General features: G+C 50.9%; 1 protein-coding gene across 11 annotated transcripts in view; it reads right to left on the bottom strand.

The window, feature by feature from the left end:
* Positions 1-12,002, bottom strand: part of GATAD2A (GATA zinc finger domain containing 2A) — an 83,142-nt gene that overhangs the window by 17,721 nt on the left and 53,419 nt on the right. For 10 of the 11 annotated variants that reach the window (XM_049877537.1, XM_049877532.1, XM_049877536.1 and 7 more), the window contains one exon: positions 11,671-11,933. The exons of the other annotated variant lie outside the window; for it this stretch is intronic. In XM_049877537.1, the coding sequence (XP_049733494.1) occupies positions 11,671-11,927 (257 nt within the window). In that variant the 5' untranslated portion in view covers positions 11,928-11,933. The remainder of the gene's footprint in view (positions 1-11,670; positions 11,934-12,002) is intronic. 11 annotated transcript variants of the gene reach the window in all.

The following is a 12,002-nucleotide window of genomic DNA, read 5'->3' as shown; positions in this document are numbered from 1 at the left end:
CACCCTCAAGTGGCTGCCACGAGCATGCAGCGGTGCTGAGCTCAGGCTGCAGTGCTGCTACCACTGCTCCTCAAGGGAACATGAGGGGCCCAGCAGGGAGAAGCCGTTCCATCACCAGGTAACGTACTCAGCAGTTTGCCCTACCTTTTCCAGGGTAGGGTTGGGGGAACCTGGAGGAGCCTCCACCTGGCGGGCCAGAGGTCAGTATCTCCCTCCACGAATGGCTAAGCAAGACTAGCCCTCATCCTGATCTGATGACCACTACCTTCCAGAGCCATCACAGCCAGGGTCCAGAGCTTCTGGGGCCTCAGGTAGCCCAGGAATTAGCACAGCAGGAGCACCCTCCAGCAGTGGTAGAGCCATGAGTGGCCGGGGTCCATTCCTACTGCCCCAATGAGCACAGGGAGAGTGGAGCCTACCACCTGCACACCCCACTGGAGGCCTCCACACCAGGATCACCTTCAGAACTTTGGGAATTCGAAGCAAGCCCTCCTTGGGTCCCCAGCACTGGGCAGCGTGCCATGTGGGCCTGCATGTCACGGCACAGGACTTCTGTCACCAAACCTCAGTGATAAGGTGATCCCCCAGCGACCATGAGGGGTCAGACGTTAGCCTCACAGGCGGTTTCTACAAGGAAGCGCATGCTTGGCACACAGTGCGCTACCGATAAACAGGCTGTCCAAAGTGACACGGAGACTCAGACTCCACGAAAAAGGGCTGGTTTGGCTCTTATTGATGCCGTGTCCCCAACCCTCATGGAAGGGAAGATAGAGTTCCTCCAAGGTGCAGGATGGGGTTTATGAACTCACACCTCACCAATGCATGCCAGCTTCCTGACTCCTGCCACCCAGGAGGCCACCTCACATCTGCAGGCCCCTTGGTGCAGGTACTAACACGCACAGGCTCACACACTGCACCTTGGGCACCTTCCAGGAGCCACCTGAGCGTCCAAGGCCATGCTCTCCGAGCTCTGGGCTCACCCGCTGAGCTCAAAAGGACACCCCACCCCTTAGAGACAAGGCTGTGCCCCAAGGCCAAATGCAGGGCTCAGGCTGCCCGGGTGCCCTGATCCCTCACAGACTCCCACCATCCCCTGCTTTTTGCTGCCTTGGTCCCTCAGCTGATTTCTCTGCTTCTGCCCTGTGTCCATTACTAGCCCTCCCCACCTGCTCGGTAACTTGAGACCCTCTTAGTAGAGATGTCGAGAGAAAACCACAGGCCTGCCTCGGGGGAGGAGGTCAGGATGTTCCATGCTTCTCTGCACAGAGGCCACTGTGGTGGGCAACTGGGGCACAACTGAAGCCTTCACTCTTCCTGGAAACTCAGGTCCACTCACACAGGGCCCTGCACTGCTGCGAATCCTGCACAACCACCTCTGAAGATGTGATACCTCAGGGAGGAGGCGGCACAGCCCAAGCGTCAGCCCACGCAACTTCTCAGTGACACAGCCAAGTCACACAACCCAGCCAGGGAGATGCAGAGGCCTTGCTGCAGCTGGAAGCAAGGACAAGGACCAGTCCAGGGGCTGTAGGGGGCTGCAAGAGAACCCCATAGACACACGCATGGGTCCTGCAGTCAGCAACTGCACCATGCTGTTGTTGTTAGGTGTCATCAAGTTGGTTCTGACTCACAGCAATCCCGCGTACGACAGAGCAAAATACTGCCCAGTCCTGCACCATCCTCATAATCGTTGCTATGTTTGAGCCCCTTGTTGCAGCCACTGTGTCAATACATCTCATTGAGGGTCTTCCTCTTTTTCACTGATCCTCTACCAAGCAGGGTGTCCTTCTCCAGGGACTACTCTCTCCTGATAACGTGTTTAAAGTACGAAAGACGAAGTCTCCCTATCCTTCATTCTAATGAGCACTGTGGCTATACTTCTTCCAAGACAGACTTGTTCATTCTTCTGCCAGTCTGTGGTATATTCAATATTCTTCGCCAAAACCATAATTTAAAGGCATCAGTTCTTCTTCAGTCTTCCACACCCACCCAAGGAGATCAGGGCAGCATGACCACACACAGTAATTCCAACAGGACCCCGACACCACCAAGAAAAGCTGGTCTAGTCCAGCAAGGAAGAACACTCCAGAAGAAATGACTACTGCCCAGCAGAACTGGGAGTCTGGCTCAGCAATATCTGGGAACTGTCTGGAATGTCTGCTCCCTAGACAGACCCACCCTCCGTGTAGACCTTATGACAGCTCCATTGTGAGAGGGTCTCCCTGTTACCCAGATTCAAGGCGTAACGGTGCTGGGAGGCTGAGAACCTCCACACACCTGTGCCAGTAGGTACCTGGCTCACCCTGGCACCGGGCCTGTAGGCTCACTGCTGGTGAGAGCATGGGGTCTGGGACTGGCACCTGCCTAGTGGTGCCCAGGAAGACAAGAAGGGCTTCATGTGGGCAGTTGTCAGCTAATAGCCTCACCTTGGCTGTGAAGTGCCTTGGGGACGGCTCATGGCTTCCTTCACAGAAACAGAGCACGTGACAGTCACCGTATGTGAATAAAACCACACGCAACAGTCCCCACTTGCGATGACTACAAACCTGATCACAGAGGGAAAAGCCCCCCGGGTGGCCTAGAAATTCCCCACCAGGCAAATTCCTGGATCCCTCACCTTCACCTGGTGGACTCCAAGCGCCCTCCAGGACTCAACTCAGATCCTCCCAGACATGCGCAGCGCAGAGGCTGTAGAGTGGCCTGTGAGGACCACAGAAGTTTTGTCACGAGGTCCTGGGTGCCTTTCTGGTTGCATGGGACCCAGCATGGCCAAAAAATCCCAAGACTCAGTTTCTTCATCTGTAGCATGGGCCTCCACTTGCTTCAAGTTGTAGATTTTAAATGGCACAGAAAGCATATCCCTGGCCTAGGCACAGCGACCTCACTCCAGACCATCTGAGCACACACTCTTCTGCTGATCACCCTTCTGCTGTCATCTATCTCTAGATTCGCCCCTGGAACTGGATGCCGCAGGACAAGCCCGTCAGCCCAGAACATTTTGCCTCAGCGGTCAGATGTGGAGCAGACAGATTAGGCAGGGCGTTGCTCCCTTCTGTGCACACCTACAGCCCCTCCTGGCCTGCTTGCACACCTTGGTGCAGGCCACGAACCCAAGCATCCTGGGACTCTCCCGGGACTTCCGTGAGGTCAGAATCACATCCTCAACAGCATTAGGACGCCACCTGCCTGCTTGAGGTGCCACTGCTCTCCTGGACGTGGTGCTGATGTCCACCTGCCAGGGTAAAAGTAGCCAAGGGTGAGATGCAGGTGTCTGAGCCCAGGTCAGGATGGGCACCCTACAGTGCTGGGTTCCAGTGTCACCACCAACACATGCTATGGTGAGGAGTGTCCCTGACGGAGGAGCGGGAGCAGCCGTTTATCACGCCTGGCCTGAAGTGTGCACTAGGAGTGGGAGGTTCACCTAAGACACTCATCCCAGGGTCGGGGTCATCTCTAAGGATGGCTCGTGTGCAACACCAGCATTACTTTGAAGAATGACACAAGGGCATACTATGGTTATGCAGCAGACATTTCTCCAAAAATAGTCCAAGAGAGCCTGCTGCCTCCAGAAAAAAGGCAGACAGTATTTGTCACCAGAATAAACTCTGAGTTTTCAATAAGCAAGATCAGTTTGGGAAAACTTGTATTTGCCACTATGAGCTCAACTGCTTCCCAATACATCAGTGGTGATATGAACAAATCCTGTTTTTGATACCAAATGATGAAATGTGTCAATACTGGAAAGATTTTGTAACTCAGCGATCTAGTTATTTTTCAAGGCTCCATAACGTTATATAGTCACATGCGAGTAAACAATCACTTGATCATTCCAGGCAGAAAAGAGATCTTTGAGCAGAAGGATCCCAAATGATGTGCATAGGTACTGTCCCTGGAGGAGGAGAGTGTCACCCGCCCCTCAGTGTGGGCTGCGCATGGCAGTGTCTTTCATTGCATGGGAGAGAAAAAGGGGAAAGAGCGCTTCACAGTGGACCCACATGACAGCACACCTTGGTCAGGTGAGCAAAGTCAACATCAGTAGATTAGTCAGGTGAAAGCATATGCTCTGGATGAGGTGACGAGACGGGCGCTCACCTCCATGATCTTCCTCCCAAAACCCCATCACCCCAAGCCAACCATGAGAAAAATTCCAATATTGGGGTATCCCACAAAACACCTGACCAGCACCCCTCAAAACCATCACGATCCCAAAAACAAGTCTATGAAAATGTCACAGCCCAGAGGAGCCTAAGGAGATGACATGATGACTAAATGTCATGTGGGTTCTAGGACAGAACAGGACATTAGAGAAACATTAAGGAACTTCAAATAAAGCATGTTGTTATTCAGTGCCATCAAATCGATTCCGACTCATAGCAACCCTATAGAATACAGCAGAACTGCTCCATTGGGTTTTCTCGTCTGTAATCTTTACAGAGGCAGACTGCCACATCTTTCTCCCATAGAGCTGCCGGGTGGGTCTGAACCGCCAACCGCTTAACTGTTGCACCACCAAACCCGTTGCCATTGGGTCCATTCTGACTTAGGGATTTTAGTTAGTATCAACATCCAGTATTGGCGCACTTAGTTTTGACACATGCAGCACAGTCATCTGTTAACGACAGGCAACTGAGGTGGGTACATGGGAACTATCTGCAGCTTTTCCATAAACCCAAAACTATTCTAAAATTGTTTATTTTTTAAAAAAGATTATTCAGAGCACAAGAGGTTTTAACATAACCAAGTATAAAAAGTTCAGCAATGAGGTTTCAGATTTTACAGTGTAACTGCCCCTCCTGAAACTATGCTCTGTGCCGGGTATTGCCTTAAAGGAGGATACCACAACTGCCCACGCTCCCTCAGCCCGTGTCTCCATGTGGAGCTGGTTTTTCTCAAGCACTTCGACCCAACCACAGGTCACCACCATGTTGAGTGCAGGAGATGTGAGAATCTAGCTGCCTTCTCACGAGGCCAAGTGTTAAGGAGATTTACAAAACAGTTATCTCTTATTAAAAGAAATGTTATTTACGTTAACATGCAATAAGTTTGTTAGTGTTATGTTGAAATAAATTAATATGTATTTTCAAGTCTTTGCGTGTAGTAAATACCCACAAGCATGCTCCACACCCCAAGCATTTCCGCAGTACTTGCTGATCTCAGGAGTGTTCTGGGCCCAAGGTCCAGCAGGGCTGAACCGGTGCTGACGGGCCAACCTGTCTTTAAACAGAGAGCAGTCCTGCTAGCACATCACGGCCACTGGGCTTCTCCTGTTGCCAAAGTTGTATGAGAACCACAGCAAGTGCTAAAAATTTAATAAACCCAAAAGCAAATCCACTGGTGTCAAGTCAATTTTGACTCATAAAAACCCACCCTATACGACAGAGTAGAACTGCTCCATGGGGTTTCCAAGGTTGTAATCTTTTCAGAAAGGAGCCCTGGTGGCACAGCGGTTAAGCACTCGGCTGCTAACCAAAAGGCTGGCGGTTTGAACCCACCAGCTAGTCCACTGGAGAAAGCTCTGAAGGACAAATGCTGGTGAGGGATCCCCACCTCCCCGCCCCCAGCCAACGATGTCCCCAGGTCTCCATCAATAAGAAGCACCCTTTCCGAGGCCAGGATCACCCCCATTTCTAGAGCACAGCGTTGTGAAGGCAATGGGAGGGGTGGTGGTGGTGGCAGACCAGGGAGCGCAAGTTGGGAGTGACATCCTTACCTCCTGCTGGGCTCATGTGCACCCCCCTGTGATGCCCTACATAAGGTGGGCCTCACATTTCAATTACTTCAGAGCTGGGGTTGGAGAGGTCCTGGCTAGAGGCAGGTGGACAGAGTTTAGAGGAGGAGCCAGTAGGCTGGTCGAGGAGGACACAGAGGCCAGAGACAGGGACAGCAGTGCCAGGCCAGGGCTTCTGAGTGGATGCACCCCTCTGCTCCCAAGAGCCGAGCGTGCTGCAGACGGCCAATAAACCAGAGCAGGCTCTGGACTAGAAGCAGCCCTGGAATGTACCCTCAACCTCTCTTGAAAGCAGCCCAGGAACAAAGTTGGCAAATGAAGGGCTGCCACTGGCCCACATGGACCTGAGATGGGGCTCCTGACCTCCCCAAACTCTGGAAAGCACCATATCACACAAGGAAGCAGACTTCTTCCTCCCAAAGCCTCCATACCCCCCAACCAGAGAACCCAGCCCTTTCTGAGCCACTTGTCCAACAGCTGAGGCCTGTTCACCATCTCGTTTGGGCGCACACTCAAATGAGACATTCCAACAGACAGCTGCGTGGGGTGGCCCCAGAGGAAGAAACAGGGCTGAGGGTGTTGCTAGAGGGCCCCTCCAGACCTCTGCAAGCCCTCTCCCAGGCGGTTCTGCGGTACCCCTAGCACAGAGATGAGGCCACAGTTGCACCAGAGCCCAGACCTCTCAAGAAACCAAGTGGTCAAAGCATCGAGAGCAACTATAACGCAACCTTAAGGAGAGGAACATGGCAATCTCTATTAAAATTGTTAGCTGCCATCAGGTTGGCCCCAACTTGTGGCAACCCATGCACAAAAAAGACTGCCCAGTCCTGTGCCATCCATATGGTTGGCTGCAGATCAGACCACTGGGATCCACAGGACCTTCATGAGCTGATTTTTGGAAGTAGATCATCAGGCTTTTGTTCCTAGTCCATCTTGGTCTGGAAGCTCTGCTGAAACCTTTTTGCATCACAGCCACATACCAGCCTCCACTGAAAGATGAGTGATTGTTGCACATGAGGTGCACTGGCTGGGAATCGAAGCCAGGTCTCCCACATGGCCGATGAGAATTCTACCACTAAACCACCACTGCCCCCTACAGCCATTCCAGTGGGTCTGTAGTTTACAGAGACCTGTTTCATGGCACAGTGTATGGTCTGTCCTGGAGAATGCTCCACGTGTGCTTGAGTATGTTCTCTGCAGGCATCAGGTGGCCTCTTCTATAGAAGCCAGTTAGCTGAGTGGGTTAATAGTGTTGACAGTGTTGTGACGACTCTCAAATAACCTTTCCGGTATAGTTGTCCTAACCAATTATTGGGGGGGAGGGGGGTACTGAAGTCTGACTACAGTTGAATTGTCTGTTTCTATGCTTCAGACACTGGGGGACTCTACTGTGAGGCATACATACATTTGTAACCCACATCTTCCCAATGTATGGGCCCTTTCATCATTATGAAATGCCCCTCTTTGGCTCTAATAACATTTTCTGTCTTTGAGGCTATTTTATCTGATATTCATAAAGTCACTCCAGCTCTAATACAGTTATTGTATGTATGGCATATCTTTTTCCATCCCTTTAGTCTATTTGTGTCCTTGAGTCTAAAAGGGGTGTCACTTACAGACAACATAAGTTTAGTGAGATCTGGCCTTTTTCTTTAAATCCAGTCTGACAGGGGAGTGCTCTGACCATTCATATTCCAGGCTGACAATTTTCTTCTTCCAGCACAGTGAATGTGTCATTCAGCTCCCCTTTGGTCTCTGCTGTTTCAGACGAGGAGTCAGAAGTTCATCATATCGATGCTCCCCTCCATGTTATCAGTTATGAGTACCTTTTCCTTGCCGCATTCAAGATTTTCTCTTTTCTTTGGCTTTCAACAGCTTGACTGTGGTGTATTTAGGTGTAGATCTCTTTGTATTTATGCTACTTGGGGTTCAACAGGCTTCTTGATGAGTTTCTCCTCAAATTTGGGACTTTTTGGCTTTTATTTCCTTGATGTTTTGTCTTATCCCAACCATGGCCACAACCTCAGGCTAACAGGTTGGTCTTCCCTGCTCATCCATCTCCAAGAATGTCACTTCCACCAACAAAGCCACAGGGCCCATGTGCCACCCTCCACTCCAAGTCAGGCAAGCCCCCTAAAACGCCAGCAGAGGAGCTGTGGTTCCTCACAGCCTGCACCGTCCTACAGAACCTTGTCACCAACAGAGTCGCAGACAGGGATGGGAGCAGTCCCAAGCCAAATGCCATAGAGTCCCACTGTTCTCACCCAAGCTTCAGCAGGTTTTTGAGCATAAACACTTCTCAGACTATTGTATGCCTCTGGTCAATTTACAAAGTGCTGATTTTTTTCCCCCCTATTCTGTGCAGCTTTACAGTTGATCTTTGGGGAAGGATTTGATGATCTCACTAACCATAGCTGGAAGTTGCTCTCCAATTCTGATCAATTTATTTTGAAAATAAAACACACACTGGAAGACTAAGTCAGAGAAACTGCCAAGTTAAAGAGAGACAGGGAAAGGGAGGGGAGGGGGAGACAGAACAAGAAATGATCCTACCCCTTTATCTGCCTCCGGATGCTCCTAATCAGCCCACTATAATAAAAATAAAACCTTGGTGATTTTACTGCCTCTAGCCTTCAATATGCCCAAATTGGATCACAAGACACTACGAAGAATAAGACAGTACAAAAGAAAAAGAGGTCATTTTGAAAGGGAGTCAAATAGAAATTCTATAAGTAAAATACTAAACTGTAGTGAAAATGGATTAACTACAGCTATACTCTCCAATACGGATCAATCTCACAAACTAAGTGAAATCAGGCAGACAGAAGGTACCTACTATAGGATTCCATTTACTTAAAGTACAAAACCAGAAAAATATTATCTGTGCTGTTAGAAGTTAAGACAGCAGTTACCCCTGGAGAAGTAGTGACAGCAAGTGGATACAAAGGGGCTTCTGTGGTGCTAGAATGTTCTATTTCTGGATTTGGGTTACAAAGGTACCTTCAGTTTGTGAAAACTTACACATTGTTACGTACCTTATGCTTCAATTAAAAAGTTATAAGAACTTCTTAAATTAAAAAACAAAGTGAAATTCTCTCTGCAGAACAATTTAAAGTTGGCCTGTTAGTCTCACACAGACAAAATGAGTTTGAAGCCAGCGTTTTGGCCACCCTAACCTGTAGTCAGGCATGGCTACGCCTCTGGGCCTGCCCTTGTAGACACTGAACACCAACCTGAAAGGGATAGGGGAACTAAGCCACGATAGAGGCAGGTGCCAAGCCAGACCCCCTCAACGAGGATCTGAAGGCTGTCCACTTTTATCACAGTAACCAGGACTAGCCAAAGGTTTCTAAAGTCTAGTTTTAGAATGGCTCGTGGGGGCTTGATCCTGTGATTCTGCAATATGCACCTTCCACCAAGGAGTGGACAGAGCATTCTATGTGGTACCTCAGGAGCACTAGCTCTCCACCTTACATCCTGTTTCCAGTAAAGAGTAGAAGGGCAGTCAACAAAACTCCATGGTTTGTCTGGCGCTGGCAGTGACTGTAGATACACGTTGTTGGTCCCCTCCTACCGCCCTGGCAGGTGCAGCTGTCGTCCCATTTTACAAGTGAACGGAGTGCTGCCCAGAGCATCTGGGATTGTGATCAGAACCCAGCCTTGCCTACTCGCCTCAATCTGGGCTTCTTCCATGCCTCACACTGCTGTCAGGATGCCGGAAGCCTCCACAAATGCTATAAGGACTCCCCTAGTCCTGCAGGAGGACCCTGCCCCTGCACTCCCTCTCACCCTTCACATGTCATATCATTCCAACCATCTTCAGAACACAGTATCGCAGAGTCTGAATGACCCTCGTTTGGAAGCAGACAGACAGCAGGAAAATGAGACAAAGAGGTCTGGAGGCCAAATGGTGGCCCCTCACCGCACTAACAAAAAGATCTGGGCTTTAGTTCCAGCTCTGAACCCACCCAACACTTAACTTCCTACTTGCAGAAGGGACACGCTGCCACTGGCTCACCCTGCAGGCCGACAGTGGAGGCTATGAAAAAACACACAGAAAGAGCCAGGAACACAAGCAAGACCAGCAGCCCCTCCTCTCCTGCCCCAGCTCCAAATCCACCACTGGCTGCTTACTCACCTGAGAAGTCATGAACTTCTCTCCTAGTGAGAACTGAGCTACAGGGAGGAAGAAAAGACCCACATTTACAATTTTACTTTTGGAAGTTTGAAAAAGGCCTCCTGGTTTCAGAACAGGGACTGCGGAGATAAAAATAAAAAAAGTCGCCATCAAGTCGACTCCAACTCACGGTGACCCCCCGTATGTCAGAGAACTGCGCTCTACAGGGTTTTCAACAGCTGATTTTTCAGAAGTAGATCACCAGGCCTTTCTTCTGACTTGAACCACCAACCTTTCAGTTGGCAGCTGAGTACGTTCATCATTTGCAACACCCTGGGACTCCACGGAAAGCAAAGTTAGCCAGAAAAGGTCTTTTTGGCTGGCAGGAACATAGAGCACATCCCCCCTATATAGATGGAGTGGGATCTTCCTGTTTATCTCAAGGAGGCAAGAATTTACCAAGTTATCTTAAGAATTTACAAAGTTGTAAGACACCAGACCAGGCGATCTCTGAAGTCTTTACCATTCTAGCAGTCTGGTTCCAACAGGGATTTACCACAAAACTGCAAATCAGGACCCTCGGAGGGTCTGTCCCACCTCACAGGGAGGTGAGATGGTGCCAGCTTCCGGCAGCAGCCACCCAGCCACAGACTCAGAGGAGCAAGCCTTTTGTGGAGGAGAAATCCTGGCTGCGGCAAGAGATGGAGCTCTCAACTCCGCTTTTCAGAGTTACGAGGCTAGAGGGAAGCCCTGGGTAGGCTCTGGCATGACGGATGTGGAAGTTCTGGGGGCACGGCTCCCACCAGCGCTCCAAGGTGAGGGGAGGTCAAGGAAGTTCCTGGCTGCTCTATGAGAGCAGGTTCTGGGTCTGAATTCTTCTTCCCAGGCAGCGGAGAAAAAAAAAAAAAAAACCCATAGCAATTGAGTCGATGCCAACTCATAGGACCCTACAGGACAGAGCAGAACTGTCCCATAGGATTTTCAGCACATGGTGAATGTGAACTGCCAACCTTTTGGTTAGCGGCCGTAGTTCTTAACCACTACGCCACTATGGTTTCCCACAGGCAGAAACAAAGGCAGGTTTTTGAGCAAAGAAACAGGGTGGTGGACTGAGTCCTATTTCTTTCAAGGTTTTACCTTAAGAGCCTCAAAACTGTGAATTATCATAGAAGTCACTCCTGAGTAACCAGTACTGACTAGGGAAAGGGCAGGAGGGGGCATAGGGAGTGGCAGCCCTGCCTGATGTGCCTGGGGGTGGGGATGAAAGCAACTGAAAAATCCCCCCACACCAACACGTACACATTGAAGGTGTCCTGGATGGGCATCCTCACCCTGTTCCCATCCCTGTCCCCAGCCAAGCATCCCTAGCTCCCTACCCTCAAATCTGAAAAGCCAAGAGGCATGACCCAACGAAAAACTAATTTCTACTGACACTCAAGTTTTCCTTTAAGAACAAAAGCACGAGTCTGGCTGAACATTGGTCCTTGTTTACCAAAGAGCTGCTGCTGGCAGAGGAGCCACTGCAGGTGCACCTCCCAGCCCTCCGGGCCCCCCCACCCCCAGCCACAAACGGGAACACAGAGACGCATGGGCGTCCCTTTGGCTGAGATGGCTGGTCAGCAGCGGTGGGGCAGTAGCAGGGCTGGAGCCCACCCCACATGGCCAAATACCTCTGCCCCCATGTCCACTCACCTCTGTGAGGTGCACATGTTCAAGGGCCTGTCACCCACCTCTGCTCCTCAGCTCTGCCCACAGCTACTTGCACCTCCACCTGGCCCTGTCACAACCCTTCCCATGGCTGGGACCCCATCCCAAGCCCACTCACCTCTGCGAGGTGCGCATGTCCACAGGCCCATCAGCCACCTGCCCTTCGCCTACTCTCCCTGTCTCGACTGCTCTGGGCGGCCCTGGGCCCAGGACTGTGCCTGGCTCAGCCCGCACTGTCGTGTCGGCCCCCGTTGTCAAGTCTGAGGCCACCAGCCCTCTGTCCATCTTCATCCTCTTGCCATCGGCATGGTCCTCGGCTGGGTCCCGCTCAGGCGCCCGCTTCTGGCCTCGGGTCCGGCATGCCTCCTCGGTCATTCTGAACTGCGGGGATAGACAGCAAGTTGGCTTCACGGACAGAGTCCCACTTCAAAGGAACATCCCAGAGTGTAA

The sequence above is a fragment of the Elephas maximus genome, chromosome 3 (assembly GCF_024166365.1).
Source record: "Elephas maximus indicus isolate mEleMax1 chromosome 3, mEleMax1 primary haplotype, whole genome shotgun sequence".
In the NCBI taxonomy this organism is placed as follows: Eukaryota; Metazoa; Chordata; class Mammalia; order Proboscidea; family Elephantidae; genus Elephas; species Elephas maximus.
The sequence above is the reverse complement of the archived record's forward strand: the minus strand, read 5'-3'. Positions and strand labels throughout refer to the sequence as shown.